The following is a 24,005-nucleotide window of genomic DNA, read 5'->3' as shown; positions in this document are numbered from 1 at the left end:
ATGCTCTTAACCACTGAGCCATCTCTCCAGCCCTAGCTGTCGTTTCTTATAGGCTGTCTCTTACATCTTAAAGCATTTCTATTAATCTGTGTATTGTTATGTGGCTGTGGCTTACTAGCAAAGTTCGGTCCAGTGTCTGTCTCTGGTGGGGCCACATGGCTTCTCCTGACTCCGCCTTCTTTCTCCCAGCATTCAGTTTAGTTTTCCCTGCCTATCTCTATTCTGCCCTGTGCATGCCATTCCAGATTCGTTATTCATTAGCCAATAAAAGCAGCTTATATGTTTAGTGCCACTGCCTCTACCTTAGTGAGTTACAATGCCTATTTCTTTGTGTGTGTGTGGGAGGATCTGATGACATCCTGCCAGAGTTGGTTCTCTCCCACCATGTGGGGCCCAGGGATCAAACTCATGTCATGAGGCTTTTATCCACTGAGTTGTCTTCTCAGCCCAGAATATTCCTTTCCATTTCCTTTATTTATTTTTTTTTTTTTTGGTTTTTCGAGACAGGGTTTCTCCATTTCCTTTAAAATAAATAAATAAGCCAGGTGGTGGTGGCACACGCCTTTAATCCCAGCACTCAGGAGGCAGAGGCAGACAGATCTCTGTGAGTTCGAGGCCAGCCTGGTCTACAAGAGGACAGGCTCCAAAGCTACAGAGAAACCCTGTCTCGAAAAACAAAAACAAACAAGAAAAGCTAGTGTCTCATTGTCTAGCTTCAGCTGGCCTCAAACTCAGGTAAGTCTGCTTGCCTCTGTGTCCAGTGCTGGAACTGAAAGTATGTCCCATAGGTGAAGCACTGTTTTATTATTTTTATTTTTTACTTATTTATTTTTTGTTTTTCGAGACAGGGTTTCTCTGTGGCTTTGGAGCCTGTCCTGGAACTAGCTCTGTAGACCAGGCTGGTCTCCAACTCACAGAGATCTGCCTGCCTCTGCCTCCCGAGTGCTGGGATTAAAGGCATGTGCCACCATCGCCCAGCTTTAATTATTTTTAACCATGTATATGGGTATATGCAAATATGCGTGTGCCCAGAAGTCAAATATCCCTGGGGCTGGAACCCTAGATGTTTGTGAGCCGCCTGTGGGTCCTCTGGAAGAGCAGCAGTAGATGCTCTGAACCACTAAACTCCCTGACCCCACTCTATTTCCTCTTCGTTGTGAGAAAGTCTCTACTGTGTAGCTCAGGCTGGCCTCGAAATCATGTTTCAGCCAAGTGCTCAATTACAAGCACTAAGGCTGATACAGCACTTTCAACCTTCTTCACCATCACCATGTACATAAAGCCTCTAGAGAATTTTTTTTAAAGATTTTATTATGTATACAGTGTTCTGCCTGCATGTATGTCTGTAGGCCAGAAGAGGGCGCCAGATCTCATTATAGATGGTTGTGAGCCACCACATGGTTGCTGGGAATTAGAACCTCTGTCATAGCAGCTAGTGCTTTAACCTCTTAGGCATCTCTCCGGCCCTCTCTAGAGATATTTTTATAACTTAAATGACTACCAAGCAGAAAACTATTCTGGAATATTACTCCTTGAGAAAAATCTGGATTAGGACTACTTTATCCATGGGTTAAAACACAAAAGAGAAGAACATGGCATACCCTTGGCTCTGTGGTGAGAACAGGTGTTCTAAGGGTGTCTTAGCTTCTCCAGACTCTCCTTTGGTTGTTACATTTATCTGCTGAGCAATGCTGCTGTGGCCATTTGTCTTAGAGCTTCTGCTGCTGTGCTCAAACACTAACTCACACAGGGCAGGAACCTGAAGGCAAGAGCTGATGCAGTGGCCATTAGGGGAGCTGCTTGTTGGCTTTGTCTTTATGATTTGCTCACCTTGCTTTATTATGTCAAATATCCCTGGAGCTGGAGCCTGTCCTGGAACTCACTCTGTAGACCAGGCTGGCCTTGAGCTCAGAGATCCTCCTGCCTCTGCCTCCTGAGTGCTGGATTAAAGTAAAGGTGTGCGCCACCACTGCCAGGCTTCACCCTGCTTTATTACAGCACCCAGGACCATCAGCTCAGGGATGACCCCACCCACAATGGGCTGAGTGTGTCCTCCCTCCCCCCATTCATCAATCAAGTTAAGAAAATGCACCATTAGGCTTGCCCACAGGCCAATACAGTTAGGACACTTTCGCAGCTAAGGTTCCCTTTTCCAAAATGACTAGATAATTATTGTGTCAAGCTGACATAAAAGTAGCCAGCACACCAATTAAACATGTCACTTTAAAAAAAATATTTATTTATTATGTATACAATATTCTGTCGGCATGTATCCCTGCAGGCCAGAAGAGGGCACCAGACCTCATTACAGATGGTTGTGAGCCACCATGTGGTTGCTGGGAATTGAACTCAGGAACTTTGGAAGAGCTGGTAATGCTCTTAACTGCTGAGCCATCTTTCCAGCCCCTCACTTTTTTGTTAAGACATAAAGCTCAAAGATGTAGCCATTTTGGCTAATTCTTCTTAGCCTGCAGAGAAAGAAAATTTTGATGTCCAAATTTTTCTTGAATTAGAAATAATTATTTTAGAAAACTTACTTTATGTATATGTATACACCCATACAGGTGACGGTGAAGCCCAAAGTAGGCATCAGATCCTCAGAACTGGAGTTATGGGCAGTTTTGAGCTGCCCTATATGGCTGGGTGCTAGAAACCAAACCCCTGCAAAAGCAGTCTGTGCTCTTAACTGTTGAACCATCTCTCCAGCCCCTGGGGAGAAAATCTTATGGTGTATGTCTGTAAGCCCAGCACCGAGGAGGTTCAGGCAGCAGGTTGTCGGGTCTGAAGCCAGTCTCACAGACCCTGTCTCCAAACAAATAACCCCAAATTTAACCAGGGCATTGATGACAGTCACTAAAGAGATAAAGACAGAGAAGAGTTGAAACACTTTAATTACAGAAGAGTAAACAATAGTATAAAACCGTTCAGCACACCTAGTGGCTGCTGCTCTCCATACCTCAGCTCATCCTTTCCACCCCCTCCCTGCGTACCAGTGAGTAAAAAGCAGGGCATGAGTAGTTGTCCCTGTCGCTATTGGATGGTAGGAAGGAGATGTAGCTAGAGGCCACAGTGGTCCTGGGTATCAGGTGAAGCACCGCTTCCTGCTCCAGAAGAACTGTTCCCCAGGTCTGGAGCTGGATCTGGTGGCACCATTTATTTAGATGGACCAGGAACTTGCCTCAAGAGCCATGGGACAAGGACGCAGATGGTCTGGAGACAAACAGCGTAATTCAAGACAGCCAACGCTGGTTTGAGGTGGGTTCAGAAGTGACTAGGCCATGCCTAGTGGTCCAGAATTGTGCCCCAAACCTGTAGATGAAACTCATCCACATGCACAATGCACAAACACATAAACACATACAAACACAGAGCAAATAACATTACTGAAAGGACTAGAGGCATTAAATACAAAACAGCAGAGTTTCTTTAAAACATGAAACTGTTTCTTTGATCCTCCTCAGTGCCTTGCAGTCCATCTAGTCGCAGGCCTGCAGATGTGGGGAGGCCCCAAAGAGCGGGTTGCCAACAGCCTTATAAGTCCCATGCTCTTCAGCCCAGTGGCTGCCTCCCATGTGGCCATTCACACAGTTGGCACCATTGCTGGAGCTGCGGCCAGAGAGGTTGTTTGTGTGGCTGGTGTCTTCTTCTTCCTCTGAGCTGCTCTCTACATCACTGCGATCATCCTTAGACACCTGAGCGGAGTAGGACCAAAGGCAGTAATTATGCTACTCTCCATAGACTCACAGGACCAACCTCAGAAAAGTCACTTTTGCATAGCTTTTGATCTATGCCTACATTCAGGTGACAGCTGATTCAAAATATTACCTAAATCATTGGGTGCCACTTTGAATACATTTTCCCTCTTCCACCACAAAGAACTGGAAGGCCAACACAAACGACCGCTGTCATGGTTTTACGACCGCTGTCATGGTTTTACCTCTGATGACCGTGGGCACTGCATTTATCCACCCTGGTTATCCCGAGTTCCGCTTTACTCCCCATACTGACCCATGACACGTTTTCAGTAGTTCTGCTATTACTGGGCATCCCTAGGCACTGTAAAGTCAAGAATGGTGGAGAGACAGTGCTCTCGGAGAGCTTTCCTGATGCTGACTTTGCCTTTTACATGTGCTCTTTGTTTTGTTATTTTCAAATGAAAGGTTTAGATTATGGATGCATTTTCCAATTAGTCGCTCTGCACAATACTGGGCCATAAAATAAAAGGAGAGGAGGACTGGAGAGATGGCTCAGAGGTTAAGAGCACTGACTGCTCTTCCAGAGGTCCTGAGTTCAATTCCCAGCAACCACATGGTGGCTTACAGCCATCTGTAATGAGACCTGGCGCCCTCTTCTGGCTTGCAGGCACAAGTGGAAGGAATGCTATACACATAATATAATAAATAAATAAATAAATATTTTTTTTTTAAAAAAAGGAGAGGGAACCAGTGAAACCTGTGTGAGGACGATGACCCTTTAACACACAAGCAGCAATGCAGCACTGTTTACGAAGCTTTGTGGAGAGGGACACAGTTCTAGCTGTTGTTACAAAGGAAGGACATTTGTTTAGACGAGTTCTGTGACTGCAGTAACTGCAGCTGCTGACTCTGAACTCTGATCAGGAGCTGTGATCACCTGATGTCTAGGGGATTTCCACCAGAGGGCAGAATGTCTCCAGACCTGAGGTGGAAAGGCTCAAAAGCAAAACACGTTAAAGACTAGACTTAGTCCTTGACTTTGATAACTTCAGATCCAGTCAACAACAGTCACGTAGGTTAAGCTGGGCAAGTGAGCACATTCCGAGACAGATGGGACCAGGAAGGACAGCGGGAAGTAGACCAAGACAGATGGGACCAGGAAGGACAGGGGGAAGGAGGACCCATTCAGACAGGTACTTCTCTCAACACTAGAAGCACAGATGCACTTACATGCAAAGGATGAAACTGTGCAGATCCCAGCAGGCATAGAAAAGAGGGAGGAGCTGAAAGGAGAGCAGAAGGCACAGAGTCTGGGTCTAGTCCTCCCTGGGTATGTCACCTAGTCAGGAAAGAAAGGCGGAGGAGAAGAGAGATGTCCAGGAGCTACAACAAGATGCATAGGTGCACCACACAAGTCCTGAAACCAATCACAGCCATCAGGAACAATGACAAGAGATAATAAATACCGAGGTTACATCATCTGTGCAGTCTGGAACTAACATCTCTAGCAGAGCCTGACCCACTTGGAATTCTGCATAACTGACAGCGTTCTGGCTTGACAGTCTGTCTGCTTTAAAACTTGCAGATTTCAATTATGTCCTGTCATTAAATGGTGCCTCCTGGGGTTGGAGTTAGCTAGGTGTACTCTCCTAAAAGGCAGGGGTATCTTTCTTTGTGTTCTGTGCACTAAAAACCAAACAGTGAGCAAGGCAGATGTTTAGTTCCTAATATAAACCAATCTTGTGTATTGCAGCATGGTCACCTTAGAACAGCTAGTGAGCTACCTCACAGTTCCGAGACATCCCAAGCATCTGGCTTTCCAGTTTCTATCTGCAGTTCTCCATCGATAGCCATTCTTTTTTGTTTATTTTTGAGACAGGGTGTCAAGTATTCCAGTTTGGCCTCAAACTCACTGTAGCAAAGAAAGACCGGAACTTCTGATTTTCCTGCATCACCTCCCTAGCACTGGGATTGCTGGCATGCATATGGCACCAGGCCTGGTTTATGTGGTACTGGAACCAAAGCCAGGTCTTCACACAGTACACTAGTGACTAAGCTGCATCCCTAGCCTGACTGTGGGCTGCTCCTATAACTGCGGGTCCCTAGGTCTGCTGCATAATACCCATGCTCCTACATGGTCTTACCTTTCCCCGGATCAAGGCTTTAAAAGCAATTCGTGCAATTAAGTAGGACCAGATGACATGCAGAACCTGTAGGATCAGGAGAAGGCCATTGAAGAGCCACCAGGAGGGGTAGGGCCCAATCATTTCCCAACTCTCAAAGAGGGTTGTGTTCAGAATCCTAGGAGGAAGAGACAACAGTCAGGCTCTAGAGGCCAGTTAGACAGAGGGAAGCTGAGTCCTCTGGACAGTCTTCTGGGCTTCTTCTGCACACTTTACATTAGTGCAATAACAGGAATATTCTTTCATGGGGAATAAAAGTAAACACAGGAGCCTAATGTGTTTTTACCTTCTGAGATAAGAGGAAGAAATGGAATCTTAGGAAGTGATGGGGTAACTTACTATTAATCACTTCAAATATGCAGCTTCACAACACTGGGACAGCCATAGGCCTATAATCAAACCCTAGAATGGTTTAGATTCTTAGAGACAGAGAGCAATAAGTGGTTGATTTGCTGAGACTAAGCCAATTTCCAGCACAGTCACTAGGTTTGTAGTCTAGGTAATGAGTATAGAAGAGAAGTGCGTGCACATGCCTGTGCTGGTCAGGAGGAGGAAGGGGCATACAGCAGGATCAAAGCAAGAAAAGCCGGAATCCCTGTAGCCAGTGCAAAAGAGGGCAAAGGAGTGATAGTGACTTAAGCACAGACTGAAGACTGCAGCAGAAATAGCAAGAGAAGCCAGGAGTAAATAACACACACACCCTGACTCACTAGAAACACTACGTAAGGCAGCCAAGGTCCTGTAAGGGTCCACAAAGGGTCAGTCTAGGTCAAGGAAAAGGCAGGGCACTAAGGTTCTTAGTGCTTGACTGGCAAGAAGAGAACAGAAAAACTAAGCTAGCAAAAAGTTATCATTAGATACCTGTCACAGTTCACCACCTTGAGCACTTACCACAATGGATAGATTCCTAGACGTGTAACCATAAAGACTGCACTAAAGATCACAAAGAGGCTGTCACAGAGCCGCTGATATTTGGCATAATTGGCCAGCTTTGCAGCCTGGATAAAAGAAAAAAAAAATTGAGTTGGGGAAAAAGTCAGTTCTCACAGGTCAAGAAAGGGAGAGGAAAGATGAAGCAGCAAGTTGGGCTCTTACTTCCAGCAAGAAGTCTGAGGAATCATGGAGACACATGACCAGAGTTCCCACTCGAACCATGTTGTTGATGTAAGAGAAGGCGATAAGCCCAATGGTGGCCAAGTGATGCACAAACATGATCAGGAAGTCCTAGGAAGAAATGGCAGCAAAGGAGAGGCTGGACGAATGCCTGCCACCCAAAGCTCCCTTAGTTCAGCAGTTAACATCACTTTGGTTTCCAGCACCCATGTGAGGTAGCTTTCAAGTGCTTGGTAACTGTAGTGCCAAGGGATCCGACACCCTCTTCTGGCCTCTGTGAGCACCTGAACTCACACATGACACATAACCAAATTAACCCTAAAAGTCCCAGAGAACTGCTTATTAGCTAAACAGTTCATCTAATTGCAAAGACTTCCGGCTTTTGGGTTTAAGTTCTTTTTCCTTGGGTTCACACGTCAAATTAAAACTGAAAAAAACTTAGTCTTATAAATAAAATAAGTAGTTATTATGTTATTTGCACATCACATATTATACATTATATAAGTTATATATATTTTATATCATACAAATAATTATTAGAAGTGTGGTTTAATTGTGAAGTGTCCTCCCCGACAGGCTCATATTCTAGGTGACTTCTGCACAGCTGCTGAGCTACCTTGGGAGGCTGCAGAGCCTTCGGAATGGTGGGCCCCAGTTAGCAGCAGGTTAGGGGCTGACTTCTGAAGGCTACACCAGGCCAGCGTCTCCTAGGGCACTTTCCCTGCTCCTGGTTGTCCCACCACTCCTCCTGTGGCCATGAACTGAGCTATTGCCACACCTTCCCTGCTAAGATGGAGGAAACTCTCAAACTGTGAGCCAAAACCAACGTTTCATCTTTAGAGAGCTCCTGTCAGGGGCTATAGTCACAGAGAAACAAAATTACCTGGAAGAATTAATTTTTGTTTTCTAAAATCAAGCCTTTTTCTGAATTGGACCTTGGTACCCTAAGTTCTGTTTAATTATGGGTAATTTGATAGAGAGGAACAGGAGAGCAAAGAAAGAAGGAACATGCTTATTGATCCACAGCCTTGCTGTTCTCCTCTCTGCCCTGACCACCTTAAACAATGTCCATCATTAGTTAGGTCTCACTTCTGGAAACACCACGGAAAGCTAGTGACAGTTCTGTCACAGCCACTCTCATGAGGCAGAGTGCGCGGTGATGATGGTAGTGACCGACAGACAGCAGCCGAGGGGCTGACAACTTACCTTCCTTTTGACGTCTATAAACTGAGAGAACATAAGAGACCAGTAGAAAGCCAGCTCCATGATGTAATAGTAATAAAGCTCTCTTGAGAGCGGCTGGAAGAGAAAAGAGCAGCTACAACAGCAGCTAGGCAGGTGCACCCATCTCAGCAGCACCCACACTCTTTCTTCCTTTTCCTCTTCACTGTTTCCCAAGATCTGCAACAGCTGAGACTGGATCAGTATAAGAGGTCGACCTTTTCCTTTGCGTCCCTGTAAACTCATCTTGCTTCTCACTTCTAGAGTGAGGTAAGGTTAACACAGACACCACAATCTCATCAGTATCTGAAATTCTGGACAGAACTGCCTTAGTCCAGGTCTTTCATTTCCCTGAGACTTTTAAGGTACAGACATAGATGTCCTTATGAGGATACTAATAGCTCCTGAGTCAGGAAGGAACTTAGCAACACCAGGGAACTGCTTTTCTCTCCAGGACAGTAGAAGACATGCATACACATAACCTGGACAAAAGCTCACTAAAGTATTTCTGCTCTAGACCCCAGATATAGAGATCTAGATATAAGACCCACGGTATCAGGGAACCACACCTTGGCTACCTAACCTGGACTGACAATGTACTCTCACCACCTTACCTTACACACATACAAGGTCTTAGATTTTACCTGATATGGATAATTCTGCCAGCACTGTCGGGTGTCCCAGAACCAAGGCGTCTAAGAAAAAAACAGAGAATCCAAGTTGGCCTCTAGTCCCCCCGCCCCACAACTGTTACAAGCTCTATCCTATATAGATCTTTTCTCTAAGCTAGAGGTACAAGAATGAGAAGAGCTAGGTGTGGTGGTCCAGTGATCCCAGCACTTGGGAGGCTGGTCCACTAATATCAAGTTTGAGACCAGTCTGAACCAAAAAGCAGGTTAGCAGCCAGCCAGGGTTACCTAGCAAGGCATTGTCTCAAAAACCAACAACAACAAAAACAAAAACCACCAAAGCAAACTATCACAACAAATGAGGCAGAAAAGAAAAAGAAATATCTCTGGTTTTTATTATTTTTTTAATTGATTTTTTTTTCAACATAGGGTTTTTCTTTTTCTTTTTTTTAAAGATTTATTTATTTATTATGTGTACAGCATTCCTTCCATGTGTGCCCGCAGGCCAGAAGGGGGCGCCAGGTCTCATTATAGATGGTTGTGAGCTACCATGTGGTTGCTGGGAATTGAACTCAGGTCCTCTGGAAGAGCAGTCAGTGCTCTTAACCACTGAGCCATTTCTACATCCCAACACAAGGTTTTTCTGTGTAACTTTGGAACCTGTTCTGAACTCTTTTTTTTTTTTTTTTTTTTTTTTTTTTTGAGACAGGGTTTCTCTGTGGTTTTGGAGCCTGTCCTGGAACTAGCTCTTGTAGACCAGGCTGGTCTCGAACTCACAAGCTCCACCTGCCTCTGCCTCCCGAGTGCTGGGATTAAAGGCGTGCGCCACCACCGCCCGGCCCTGGAACTAGTTCTTATAGACCAGGCTGATCTCGAACTCATAGAGATCTGACGGCCTCTGCCTGGCTCCTCTGTTTTTGAGACTCAGGTTGGCCTTGAACTCACAGAAACCAACCCTCCTGCCTTGGCCTCCCAAGTTTTAGATTTTGAGCTGGAGATTATTCTGGGCTACACAATGAGTTCTGGACCAGCTTGAACTACATAGTGAGGCCTTGTGTCAACAAACCAAAGACTGGCTGGGTCTGGTGGTATATACAAAGGCACTGGAGATCCCAAGTCAGACCTTCATGGTTTCATGGGGAGCACCTGACCAACTCAGTTATCTTCCTAGACCAAAATTTAAAAAAGACTCAATATTTATTTATTTAAATGATGGGTACACTTGTGAGTTTGTGCATGTGGATGGGTACCCAGAAGCCAGAAAAGGACGTCAAATCTCCTGGAGTCGGGGTTACAGGTGATTGTGCGTCACCCAATGTGGGTGGCTAGGAATTTTGGAATTCAGATCTACAAGAACAGCATGCATCTTAACCTATGTGCCACTTCTCAATCTGAATCCTTGAATTTTTATGTGTGTATTGGTCTGTGTACAGAGTGCAGTTGCCTGAAGAGGCCAGAGGTGTCAGGTTCCCTGGAGGTGGAGCTACAGGTGGTCCTCTGCAAGAGCAGTATGTGTTCTCTTTCATTGTATTTTATTTTATGTGTATGGGTGTATCGCCTGCACTTCTGTCTACCACATGCATGCTGTGTCCACAGAGGCTCAAAGAGGGTTACAGACAGATGGTTGTGAGCTAACATGTGGTTGCTGGGAATTGAACCCAGATTCTCTGGAAGAGCAGCTAGTGCTCTTAATCACTGAACCATCTCTTTATCCCTAGTGGTAGCCATCTCTCCAGTGGTTGCGACCCTATTTTCTTGTTTGCTCTCCAGTGGTTGTGACCCTATTTTCTTGTTTGCTTTTTTGTGACAAAGTTTTACTATGTAGACCAGACTGGCCACAGACCCAGTAATCTCCCTGCTTCTGCCTTCTTAGAGCTATGATTAAAAACACAGGCTACCATGCTTGGCCTAGCTTCTTTTAAAAATTTTATTTATTATTAATGTGTGTGATGTATGTGGGTGTATGTGTGTGTGCATGCATGCACGTGTACCATGGCACTTATGTAGACATCAAACATCTTTATGCAATTTGTTCTTTCCTTCTATCTTTATTCCCTCCCATCCCCCACCTGTCCTGGAACTTGCTCTGTAGACCAGGCTGCCTCAAACTGAAGATACCTGCCTACATCTGCCTCCTGAGTGCTGGGATTAAAAGTGTGTGCCACCAGGCCCAGCAAATGTTGTTTGTTTGTTTGTTTTTACTGGTGCTTAATTTTTAAATTGCTCACAAAACTATCTTTATACCTTTCAGTAGTATCCAGAGTCTATAGTGACACTCTGCATATTAGTAATTCATATTCCCTCCCAGGTAGTTTATCTTTTTTTTCTTTTTGAGATGGGGTCTTATTATGTAGCCCAGTATGGCCTTAAACTCCCAAACCTCATGTATTAGTTGAATGAACACTGGATCATAGGCAGACGCCACCACACCTGGTATGGTTACTAATTTTAACAGACCCTTTTGAAGAACTGACATTTGGCTTTATCAATTTTATCCATTATTTATCTAATGACTATTTCATTAATGTCTGTCCCCTTAAACCACAGTCCTAGCCTAGGTATCATATCCAGGACCTCACTAAGTTAGCTACATTTCCAGTTTTTACTGTTGATTGTTTCTTTTTTCTTTTTCTTTTTTTTTAAATTTGCTTTAGATTTACTCTGTTCTTCTTTTTCTACATCTTTTTTTTTTTCTTCAAGATTTACATTCTGCCTCAATGTATCCCTGCAGGCCAGAAGAGAACACTTATTATAGATGGTTGTGAGCTACCATGTGGTTGCTGGGAATTGAACTCTTGAAGAGCAATCAGTGCTCTTAACCTTTGAGCCGTCTCTCCTGCCCCACTTTTCTACATCTTATACCTTTAACATTTATTCATGAGTATGTATCTGCTACACGTGTCAGCACCCAGAGGCTAGAAATGGGTGTTGATTCCCCTACGCTGGATTCACAGCAGCTGTGAGGCAAATGACACAGGTGCTGGGGACCGAAAAAGAAGCAGTCCTTCTTAACCACTGACCATCGCTCCAGTTCCTTGTTCTGTCTTTCCTCTGTCTTTCTTTTAAATATATTTTTCCCTTTTCTTTGTTCTTCCTTTTAAAATTTTACATTTACACACGCCTTTAATCCCAGCAGAGGCAGGCAGATCTCTGTGAGTGAGGCCAGCTTGGTCTACAGAGCTAGTTCCAGGATAGGCTCCAAAGCTACAGAGAAACCCTGTCTTGAAAAAACAAACACAAAAAATTAAAATATATAAACCAGGAAGTGGTGGCACACACCTTTAACCCTTTAACTCTAGCACTCGGGAGGCAGAGTAGAGTGGATCTCTGTGAGTTTGAGGTCAGCCTGGTCTACAGAATTCCAGGACAGCAAAGGCTACACAGAGAACCCTGTCTCAAAAAAAAAAAAAAAAAAAAAAAAAAAAAAAAAAATTCCAGACATGATAGTATCTTGCCTCTAAATCCAGTACTTGAGAGACTGAGGCAGGAGGATTGTCATGAGTTCAAGGCAAGCCTGGAGTTCATAATGAGAGCTGCTTCTTCTTTTTTTTGGTTTGTTTTTCAAGACAGGGTTTCCATACCACTCTTGATGGACAGCTTGTCTTAAAACAAAAACAACATTTTGGGAGCTAGGGCCAGATCTCAGTTGGTAAAGTGCTTCCTATCCAAGCCTGAGAACCTGTTAGAATCCTCAGCTACCACATAAAACACCAGAACTGTGCAACACCAGCAGTGCACAAGGGCAGGCGAGGGCAGGGAAAGTCAGGTGAGCCATGGGCTTAGTGAGAGAGAGAGCCTGTCTCAAACATTAAGGTGAGGCAGGCGTGATAGTACAAGCTTTTAATCCTAGAACTTTGGAGGGAGAAGCAGTTCCAGGTCAGCCTAATCTAACTTGCAAGTTCCAGAGCCAGCCAGGGCTACATAGGAGAGCGAATTTCAAAACAAAACAAATAAATAATTATGAATTCCATTTCCTCTTGGAAGAACAAGAATTTTTTAAATTTTTTTTTTTAAAGATTTATTTATTATGTATACAACTTTCTGCCTCCACACGCCAGAGGAGGGCGCCGGAAATCTTTTTACAGATGGTTTGGAGCCACCATGTGGTTGCTGGGAATTGAACTCAGGACCTCTGGAAGAGCAGACAGTGCTCTTAGCCACTGAGCTATCTCTCCAGCCCCAAGAACAAGAATTTAAGGAAGGGCTCTGCAAATCACTAAGTACGGCTCTGACTTAATTACTAACATTATTTAGAGGAAATAGTAGGCCTTGAGGTTAGTGACGTCAAACCCAAGGTAGACGATAGTCTGTTAGTATATGCATATAATCTGCATATAAACTGGATATACACTGAGGCTATGCATCACAACAGAAACATAAGCAACTGAAAGTATTTAATGTTTACTTCTAGAAACCAAGGCATCTTTAGAGCACAATAAGAAGACAAAAAAATTTAGACTCACCAACCAGAGAAATCTAATTCCATAGCAGAATATAAATAAATAAAAAGTTAGTCTCCACCTGGGTGAGCAAAGAGGACAGGTTAGATAAATGAATCTAAACAAGGGAAATCATGATAGCAACATTGGGACAAAACTGATCTCTAAAAATCCAGACTCAGCTTGGAGCGCCTATTAAAATAGATTCCCACAGAAATACACTGGCTTGATTTTCCTTTCCTATTAGATTCCTTCATGAGACCTAATTTTTAAATTGCATGACAGTGACTAACATCTATTTCTAGAGAATTAAAAACTATGTGATTCTGCTGGGCGTGGTGCCACACACCTTAAACCCCAACATCCCAGCACTTGAGAGGCAGAGGCAGGTGGATCTCTGTGAGGCCAGCTTAGTCTACAGATCGAGTTCCAGGACAGCCAGGGCTACACAGAGAAAGCCTGTCTTGAAAAACAAAACAACCTGCACTTGTATAGGTAGGTATGTACCCTCCTGCTCCTTTGATAGAAACGCTCACTCTATATTTACATTTTTGTGGGAATTTTTCCTTTTCTGAGAAACTGTACTTGAAATCAGAGTTCTTTTGGTTTTTCAATGCAGAGATCCTCCTGCCTCTGCCTTGCAAGTGCTGGGATTAAAGGTGTGTGCCACCATCGCCCTGTACAAGTGCAATTATTGGAACTAACTCTCAATCCTTTTTTTTTTTTTTTTTTTCCCCGAGACAAGGTTTCTCTGTAGCTTTGGTGCCTGTTCTGGAACTAGCTCTTGTAGACCAGGCTGGCCTCAAACTCACAAAGATCTGCCTGCTTCTGCCTCCCGAGTGCTGGGTTAAAGGGGTCCACCACCACTGCGTGGCTCCCAATCTATTTTTTAAAAAGGTTTATTGTTTGTTTATTTATTTGCTTTTGTTTTTCAAGAAATAAGGCTTTCTTTGTAGCCTGGCTGTCCTAGAACTCAAACTCACTTTGTAGATCAGGCTGGCCTTAAACTCAAGAGATCCATCCACCTGCCTCTGTCTCCTGAGTGCTGGGATTATTTCAGTTTTTAAAGTGTGTGTGTACACGTGCATGTGCACCTGAGGGTTTCGACATCTGAGAACAGGTACCCAGAGGCCAGAGGATTCAGATGTCCTGGGTTTAGAGTTACAGAGGGTTGAGCTCCCTCATGTGGGTGCTGGGAACAAGTTTGGGTCCTCTGGAGGAATATCATGGATATCATGTGCTATTGAGCCATCTCTCCAGCCCATTTTTTTCCTTTGAAGATAAGTAGACAGGGTCTCACTTTTTATCCACCACTTGCCCTTAAACTTGGGCAGGCTGACCTTGAACTAGGAGTGTTGGGGGATGAAAAGTGTGTGTGTCAACATGCTTATCTCAATCTATTTGAAAAGAAGGAACAAAAAGGAATTGTCCTGTCTTAGTGGAAAGTGTGACCTGGGGAACAAATGTGACCAGTTTCCCAGTCTCTTTTTTCCTACTTCTATGAGGGTTTTGCTGTTTACTTAGCGGAGCTGGTTGAGAAGCACAGGACATAAATTCTATTTCCATTTCCCCTTGGCTTTTTAAAATCTTATCTTTGGCATTAGAGTATGTTTTATTATCCTAATAATGAACTAATTTCTGCCCCCCAAAAGTCCAGCTGTACCCCCACCCTTCTCATTATCTACCCCCTTGCACACATACATGCTTTCACAGAATTTAGTCAGCGTTGGAGGCTTGTCCTGATTCCTCCGATGGCGAAACCAGCACTGGATTTTTCGGACATCCCAGTCCAGTTGCTTTGATAGGCCCTCCAGCCTCTTCTCATCAGGATACTGTAGACATGTGACCAGAGTTAGAGCACTCCTTTCTGCACAAAACTCCCAATTTACTAGTTGAGTGGCAAAGAAGTGTCAACCACAGTGACTCAAGTGGTATTTATCTTTTCCAGATTTCATCCCCAAATCTTTTTTGTTTTGTTTTTCAAGGCAGGGTTTCTCTGTATAGTAGTTTTAAAGCCTGTCTTGGAACTCAGCTCTGTAGACCAGGCTGGCCTCAAACTCAGAGATCTGTCAGCTTTTGCCTCCCAAGTGCTGGGATTAAAGGTGTACACCACCACCACCCGGCCCCAAATCATTTTTAAATAAACTCACATTATTCTAATTAACTTACAAATAAAAACATCACACAGCTAGTTTAAGGAAGCTGAGATTTGTCCAGTGTCAAACTCCATACATCTTGATAAGCTTACAATGGCAATTCTATTTTTCTCCCCCCCCCCCCCCCCAACAGGGTTTCTCTTTGTAGTTTTGGAGTCTGTCCTGAAACTCGCTCTGTAGATCAGGCTGGCCCTGAATTCAGGGCACTTGGGAGGCCAAGGCAGGTGGATCTCTGTGAGTTCGAGGCCAGCCTGGTCTACAAGAGCTAGCTCTAGGACAGGCTCCAAAAGCTACAGAGAAACCCTGTCTCAAAAAACAAAAACAAAACAAACAAAACAAATTAACAAACAAAACAAAAAAATGAGGCTGGAGAGATGGCTCAGTTGTTAAGAGCACTTATTGCTCTTGCAGAGGACCCAAGTTCAATTCCCAACACCCACATGGTAGTTCACAATCACCTGTAACTCAAGTTCCAGAAGATTCAAAATATGTGAGTATACATCTGTCTTCATACACACACATACACACATACATATATAAAACATATATATGTTAATACACAAACAAAAATCACAAAGGCCACTAGAATTACCCTCATCTTGAATAGAAGTTGGTGCAAGAAAAGGGAAAATAAGACAGGATTTGAGTTTAGAGTGGAAGAATTCAGGTAGAGGTAGATGCTAAAGAGTAAATTAAGAGGTATGTGAAATACAGGAGTTCCGGCTCGAGAGGCTAAGGCTCTCCACCAAGCAGATCACCTAAACCTGAAGAACCATTTCCTTTTCTTCCAAGCTCTATTCCCATCTACAGAGCAACCTTCATGCGACTTCTGACTCTTGTTCTCTGCTTACTTACCTTAGTAATAGATATGAACACCTTCTCAAGGGTTTCATTGGATTCAACACGATAGAGAACACTATCTTCAATGCCAACATGGAGTGCACAGGGTTTGGCAATAAACCTGTAACAGAAAAAAATTGAACTATGATTTGCTATGTCATGATCAGTGAGAAAAAAATGGAAGCACAAGACTAGGAACTAGAAATTTGTTATTTGGTGATGGAGGTGGGTCTTTTATCTGTTGCTTTCATTGGTTAACTAATAAAGAAAACTGCTTGGCCTGATAGGACAGAAAATTAGGTAGGCGGAGTAAACAGAACAAAATGCTGGGAGAAAGAAGCCAAGTCAGGCAGTCGCCATGATTCTCCCGCTCCAGACAGATGCAGGTTAAGATCTTTTCTGGTAAGCCACCTTGTGGTGTTACACAGATTATTAAAAATGGGTTAGATCAATATGTAAGAGCTAGCCAATAAGAGGCTGGAACTAATGGGCCAGGCAGTGTTTAAAAAAATACAGTTTCCGTGTAATTATTTCGGGTGTAAAGCTAGCCGGGTGGTGGGACGCAGCCCGCCACAGCTCCCCACAACAATTTGGTTTCATAATCTGTCACTGACACACTTGAAAAGGCTCATTTTAAAATGGTAGACTGGACCCTGCATGGTGGGGCAAACGTTTAATCTCAGCACAGGCAAAATCAGGTGCCAACCACAGCTACAAAGAGAAACACTGTCTCCAAAAATAACAAAAAAACCAAACAACAAAAAACAAAACATAGCTTAACAGTGGTGGTGCAGGCCTTTAACCCCAGTGTTCTGGAAGAAAGAGGCAGGCAGATCTATGCGTTCCAGAACATTCGGGGCTCTACAGAGAAATCCTATTTTGAAAAATTACAAGAAACAAAACAAAGAGTTTAGATTGCCAAGTGTGGTAGTGCACTAAGTGGCTCACACCTTTAATTCCAGCACTGGGGAAGCAATCAGATCTCCAATTCCAGGCCAGCAATAGTTACAAAGTAAGATCCTGTCCCCTAGACACAAATACTACTACTACTTACTATTATTATAATGACAATGTATGTAAAATACTCTGTAGCAAGTGAAGTGTTAATAAGATAATTTTCCTCACATCAGGAAAAAAAGCCAGGTGTGATGGCACATACATGTGGTCCCATACTTGGGAGGCTGAGGCAGGAAGATTGAACACTTGAGGCCAGCTCACAGTACAGAGAAAATCCCCCACCTCAATTTAGTTCTTGTGTCAGGGTAGTTTTCTTGATCTTTTATAGGTAGTCCCCTTAACCACTGGACCGTCTCTCCAGTTCCCAGGTCATTTTGTTCTGTAGCTGGGGACTGAATAGTCCTCAAATGTTTCCAAGTGACATCCTGGGCAAGATGTTTTTTCTTTTCAGATTTATTGAAGTGTGTGAGTGCTTTAACTGCACGTATGTATGTGTACCATGATGTGCCTGGTGCCTTCAGAGGTTAGAAGACAGGCTCTAGTCTGATTCCCTGATACTGGAGTTATGGATAGTTGTGAGCCACCATGTGGGTGCTAGAAACCAAACCTAGGTTCCTCTTTTTTTTTATAAGATTTATTTATTTATTATGTATACAATGTTCTGTCTGTGTGCTTGCTGGCCAGAAGAGGGCACCAGATCTCATTACAGATGGCTGTGAGCCACCATGTGGTTGCTGGGAACTGAACTCAGGACCTCTGGAAGAGCAGTCAGTGCTCTTAACCTCTGAGCCATCTCTCCAGCCCTAGGTTCCTCTTAAGTACTGAGTTATCTCTCCAGTACCCTGGTCCCCACTTTAGTTGTCAAAGAAGACAGAATGAAGACTGTATTGCTCCTCCTTTTTCTATTTGGTGTGTGTGTGATCATGTGCATAGGTGTGCACACTTGCAGAAGTCAAAAGACAACCTCAGGTGTCAGTCGGTCTTCACCTTCTACTTGCTAGAGACAGTCCCCTTGGTTGTCTGCTACTGTGGATGCACACAGCGGGCCCGTGAGCTACTACACCCCACTGCAGGAACACTGGGATTGCAGAAGTGCTTGCACTGTCCAGCTTTATATGGACTCTGCGAAGACAACAAACACCTCAAGACATGTTCTTTACCCACCAATTTATCTCCTTGGCTCAGAATCAAGTCCCCAGTTCAGCATTTATTACCTTTGAGGATTGAGAATAAGAAACTATTACTGGGGCTGGAGAGAACAGTTAAGGGAACCGGCTGCTCTTCCAGATGACCCAGGTTCCATTCCCAGCACCCACATGGCAGCTCACTACTGTCTGTAACTACAGCTCCAGGGGATTTGATGCCCTCATACAGACATATGTATAGGCAAAATACCAGTACACATAAAATAAAATCACTAAAAAAAAAAAATTTACTATTTTCTTCTGTAAAGGAACCCCAGGCAAACACTTCAGAGCACAGACTTAGCCACAGCTATAATCTGCTTTCTCTACCTAGGTGGGAAGTGACTCCCATTTCCATGGCTAGTGCTATACTACTATTTGCTAATATTTTAAACGCCAACTTATGTTCAAAGTCCTTGTTAACACAAATAATAGACAACATTTTTATTTACTAAGGTTCTCCATGGCCTCTGCATCAGCTCCTGCCTCTGGACTCCTGCCCTGACTTTCCTCAGTGATGGTCTGTGAAATGGAAATGGAACCTGAAGTAAATCCTTTCCTCCCCAAATTGCTATTGGTTATACTGTTTTTGTGGAAGAAGTCTCCCTGGCTGGCCTCAAAACCTCAGAGATCCCAGCCTGGTCTACAAAGCTAGTTCCAGGACAGGCTCCAAAACCACAGAGAAACCCTGTCTCAAAAAACCAAAAAACAAAAAAAAACAACCTAAGAGATCCACCTGCTTCTGCCTCCCAAGTGTTGGTATTAAAGTCATTTATCCCCACCCCACAATCAGCTCAAAGGGCTTTTAAATTTTTTTAAAAAAATTTACTTGGTGTGCATGTTTTTTTCCCCTCTCTCTCCCTCTTCATGTGTGTGTGTGTGTGTGTGTGTGTGTGTTGTGAGGGCAAATACCTGTGCTAGGTTACACATATGAAGGTCAGAAGACAACGTGTGGGAATAGGGTTTTTTTCTGTTGTAGGCTCTGGGGATTGACTTGGGTTGTCAAGCTTGGCAGCAAGTGCCCGTTCCCTGTGAGTCACCTCTAGAGATTTTAAAGATGAAATGATGAGATGCACGCCTTGTTTTGTACTCAACAGTAAACATCCATTAGAAATAGCCTTTAGTAAATTGGGATATAGTTCAGTTGGTGAAATAACGTGCTTAAGTAGCAAATCCTGGGCTTGATCCTCAGAACTCCCTATAATCCCAGTACATGGGACAGAGAGACAGGAGAACCAGAGGTTCAGTGTTCATCCTCAGTTATCTAGTAGGTTTGAGGACAGTGTGGGCTTACATGAGACTCGGCTGTAAGTGCCTGCAGTCTCATGAAGAACCTGTGTTCCAGGAACAGCTGTTGTCATTTTCACTAGAAATGTGAAAATGTGAAAATCTTGGTGTCCACTAATACACTCAGCAGTGCCAAGCAAGAAGACTGTACCTTATTTACAGGTAAAGCTAAGATTTTCATCACTATTGTTATCTGACCTTGGAATGGACTCAATATCCTAGAGCTAGCAGAGATCATTTCTTGCCTTCATTAGTTCAGAGTTCAATGAAAAATTGTGAGGCCAGCCTGATTTACATAACAAGTTCCAGGCCAACCAGGACTACAAAGTGAGACCTTATCTTTAAGGGGGTGGGGGTGAGAGGAAGAGAATGAAGGAAGAAAGAAAAAGTAAATTATCTCCCCACTCACAAATTTTTTTTAAATATTTATTTTATTTATTTATTATGTATACAGTATTCTGTCTGTGTGTATGCCTGCAGGCCGGAAGAGGGCACCAGACCTCTTTACAGATGGTTGTGAGCCACCATGTGGTTGCTGGGAATTGAACTCAGGACCTTTGGAAGAACAGGCAATGTTCTTAACCACTGAGCCATCTCTCTAGCCCCCCACTCACAAATTTAATCATTAAGTGTGTGCCTTGCAAATGTGAAGATCCTCTGACCTACATTAAAGGTGAAAAAAGCCAGGTACCGTGGTGGTGCATACTTGTAATCCCAGCACTGGGGAGGTGGAGACAGTCAGATCTCTAAGGCTTTCTGGCCGGCCAGCCTAGCCTACGACTGGCCAATTTCCAAGTCAGTGAAACCCTCTACCAAAAAACAGGAAGAATGGAACCCCAGGAACAATACCTGAGATTGTCCTCTGGTGCACTCATGCTTACCTTATTGTCTATTTGGTTGAGGTAACATAATTAACATAGTGATCCCAAATTCCCCTGGCCACATAGACCATCCTGAGAGCCAAGATACATGTCTCAGTGTATTAGCCTATTTGTATGACTTGCCACAGAACATTGATTAAGAAGCATGGTCTAGACTGAATGCCTGTGAACAATTCACATCCACCATTGATGGTGGCGCAAATCACAAGCTCAAGAGAACTGTTAATACTGAAGAGCAAAGCAGCAGGTGGTTTCGTACTGCCTAACAAGGGAACAGAGAAACAGCGCAGGTAAGTCACCTTCAGACTGACCCACTAAACTTACATCTTGAAGTAGTGGGAAGAATAGCTTTCGGGCCAGGCATGATGGCTCATTGCTGTAATCCTAGCACTCAGGAGACCAAGAGAACTGCTGTTAATTCTAGGCCAGCGAGAGCTGCACATTAAGATCCTCACTCAACCGCCTCACCCCCACTTAGTAATTTTCAGGCTGAGGAGATAGCTCAGCAGGTAGAGCACTAGCTGTCCCCAGAACCTAAATAAGAACAGGATCCAGTGTCCCTGCATGCCAAGCATACAATTAGGAGACAGGAGGTGGAGCCAGAGAACCACAGAAAGCTGGTGGGCTAGCCAACCCGCTTACATCAGGGTGAGCCAAAGAAACCCTGTCTCAAACAAGGAGAAAGGCGGAACTGCATCCGGAGGCCATCCCTGACAGCCACACACATAGGCTTTCATAGACTGCCTACTTCTCTAGACCAATCAGCAGAGAAGTCTCTAGCAAGTAACTTAAAACTTGGAGCAAATCAATCCAAACCAGCCAGACCCTGTCTCAGCAACAGCAAAAAAAAATCATTAAGTATCTCAAATAAGATTTTATTTATGTGAATAAGATCTATTAATGTATACTGCTACAGAAATTAAAATTTTTAAAATTAAGTTATTAATTTACATTAATAATGAGCTTATTACATGGTAATTTAACAGCTTGTGAAAAATAACTTTTCCTAACTAAAAAGAAGAGTATATAACTTGATAGTTTGATATATCTCCTTGCTTCCTGGCAGTTCTGGCCACATGTCAGCACTACATTCAGTCTGTCACAATACGGATATGCCCAAGTAGCTGTGTAGTTTCAATGCATACTTATGAGAGAAAAGAATTCCTACAAAATCATGGAAGTATCATGAAGACAACTGTCTTTACAGACCTGAAAGAACGTAGATTCTGGGTCAGTAAGATGGCTCATCGGATAAAGGAACTTATTGTCTCTAACTCCAACACTCTGAGTTTGATCTCTGGAACCCACAGAGTCAAAGAGAAAACATCCACACACTAATGAAATAATAAAGTCACTTTTTAAAAGTTTTTGTTTTTTGACACAGGGTCTTTTTATGCAGCCCTAGCTAGCCTCAAACTCAAATCCACCTGCTTCTATCTACCTACTGAGTTCTGTGACTAAAGGCATGCACCACCACAGCTGAAAACAAATTATATGTACACGTAAGTATACTGTGTGTGCTCATGGAGACCAAAAGACTATGTCAGATCCTCTGGAGCAGGAGTACCAGGTGTCTGCAAGCCACTCAATATGGGTGCTAGGAAACAAACCTGGGTCATTTGTTAGAGCAAACGGCAAGTGCTCTTAACTACTGTGTTATTTCTGTGGCCTCTCGAATTTCGTGTGTGTGTGTGTGTGTGAACAAACCTGGGTCATTTGTTAGAGCAAACGGCAAGTGCTCTTAACTACTGTGTTATTTCTGTGGCCTCTCGAATTTCGTGTGTGTGTGTGTGTGTGTGTGTGTGTGTGTGTGTGTCTGACTCTACACTGCTTTGACTGGCCTTGAACTTTCTATGTAGACCAGGCCTTGAGCTCACAGAAACCTGCCTGCCTTTGCCTCCAGATTTCTGAGGCTAAAGGTTTACACCACCATGGGGCTGGAGAGATGGTTCACTGGTTAACTGCACTTGCTGCTACTGTAGGACTCGGGTTCAGTTCCTAGCACCCACGTAGTGGCTCTTGTAACTCCAGTTCCAGAAGTTTCAATGCCCTCTTCTAGTCTCCACATGAGGGGCACACTCATACAGGCAAGCCAAACACTCAGATACACAAATAAACTAAATCTTAATGAAAAAAAAAGTGTAAAAAAAAAAAAAAGCCGGGTGGTGGTGGCGTGGCGCGCGCCTTTAATCCCAGCACTCGGGAGGCAGAGGCAGGAGGATCTTTGTGAGTTTGAGTCCATCCTGGTCTATAAGGGCTAGTTCCAGGACAGGCACCAAAAACTACAGAGAAACCCTGTCTTGAAAAAAATCCAAATAAATAAATAAATAAATAAAAAAGGTGTGCCTCTCCCCCAGCTAGGTATAGATTTGAGTCTTGGGTCACCTGGCAGAACAGCCAGTGTTCTTAATTGCTGAGTCACCTCTGCAGCCCCCCCACTCCCCCACCCCCGCCACACACACCTTATCTTTTAATGATTATACAACCTAGTACATTTGCTTCAAGTTGAAACATACACACCCACATGAGTAGATTATGGAAAAAGGCAACAATTAAGTTCTTTCTCAGGAAAGTCTTGGGGGCTGGAGAGATAGTGCCCTGTTTAAAAGCACTGACTGCTCTTCCAGAGGGCGGCAGGGGTGGGGGTGTTCAATTCCCAGCACTCACATGGCAGCTCACAACTGTAACTCCAGTTCCAGGGGACCCGAATCCCTCACACAGACTGACATACAGATAAAACACCAATGCACAGAAAATTAATATGTCTTTAAAAAAAAAAACAACAACAAAAACTCCTTCCATCCTTCATATTCCAAGAAACAACTTTGAGTGAGTCTCCAAGCCTGTGTTTTAGAACTAAACCCTACTTTCTCCAGACTCATCTAGCCCACCAGCAGCAGACAGCCTCCTCCACTGGATCCTCCAGCCTCCAGCTCCTAAATGCAGGGATTATTGGTACAAACCACCAAGCTTGGCTAACGACATAACTACACTTTAACTAATGGCTTTTTGGTTGTTCCCCTGAACACTAAAATCATAGTTTAGTGGAGAGTTTTGTTTGCTTGTGATCAAACTCAGTCCCTTTTGGATGTTAGGCAAATACTCTAAAGCCAGAACACTTATCATTTTATCCTTGGAACACATATCATCGCTGTTAACCTGTCAATAAATAGTTGCTGAAGAATGAATAATTTGGGGGAAGACTTGATAGCACAAGCTTGTGTAATCTTAGTTACTTGAAGACTGAGGCAGGATGGTCACAAGTTCAAGGCCTACCTGAGCTACAGTAAGATCAAAGCCAACCTGGGCAACTTAATAAAACCTGTCTCAAGCCGGGCGGTGGTGGCGCACGCCTTTAATCCCAGCACTCGGGAGGCAGAGGCAGGCGGATCTCTGTGAGTTCGAGACCAGCCTGGTCTA

General features: G+C 43.8%; 1 protein-coding gene across 1 annotated transcript in view; it reads right to left on the bottom strand.

The window, feature by feature from the left end:
- Positions 1–2,862: 2,862 nt before the first annotated feature.
- Positions 2,863–24,005, bottom strand: part of Cers5 (ceramide synthase 5) — a 31,021-nt gene continuing 9,878 nt past the window's right edge. The window contains 11 exon segments of the mRNA XM_013348629.2: positions 2,863–3,692; positions 4,926–5,021; positions 5,023–5,034; positions 5,840–5,996; positions 6,770–6,876; positions 6,974–7,102; positions 8,198–8,290; positions 8,857–8,907; positions 13,305–13,362; positions 14,982–15,112; positions 16,292–16,397. Of these exon segments, the coding sequence (XP_013204083.1) occupies positions 3,477–3,692; positions 4,926–5,021; positions 5,023–5,034; positions 5,840–5,996; positions 6,770–6,876; positions 6,974–7,102; positions 8,198–8,290; positions 8,857–8,907; positions 13,305–13,362; positions 14,982–15,112; positions 16,292–16,397 (1,156 nt within the window). The 3' untranslated portion in view covers positions 2,863–3,476.

Source organism: Microtus ochrogaster, chromosome 15, assembly GCF_000317375.1.
Source record: "Microtus ochrogaster isolate Prairie Vole_2 chromosome 15, MicOch1.0, whole genome shotgun sequence".
Classification (NCBI taxonomy): domain Eukaryota; kingdom Metazoa; phylum Chordata; class Mammalia; order Rodentia; family Cricetidae; genus Microtus; species Microtus ochrogaster.
The sequence above is the reverse complement of the archived record's forward strand: the minus strand, read 5'-3'. Positions and strand labels throughout refer to the sequence as shown.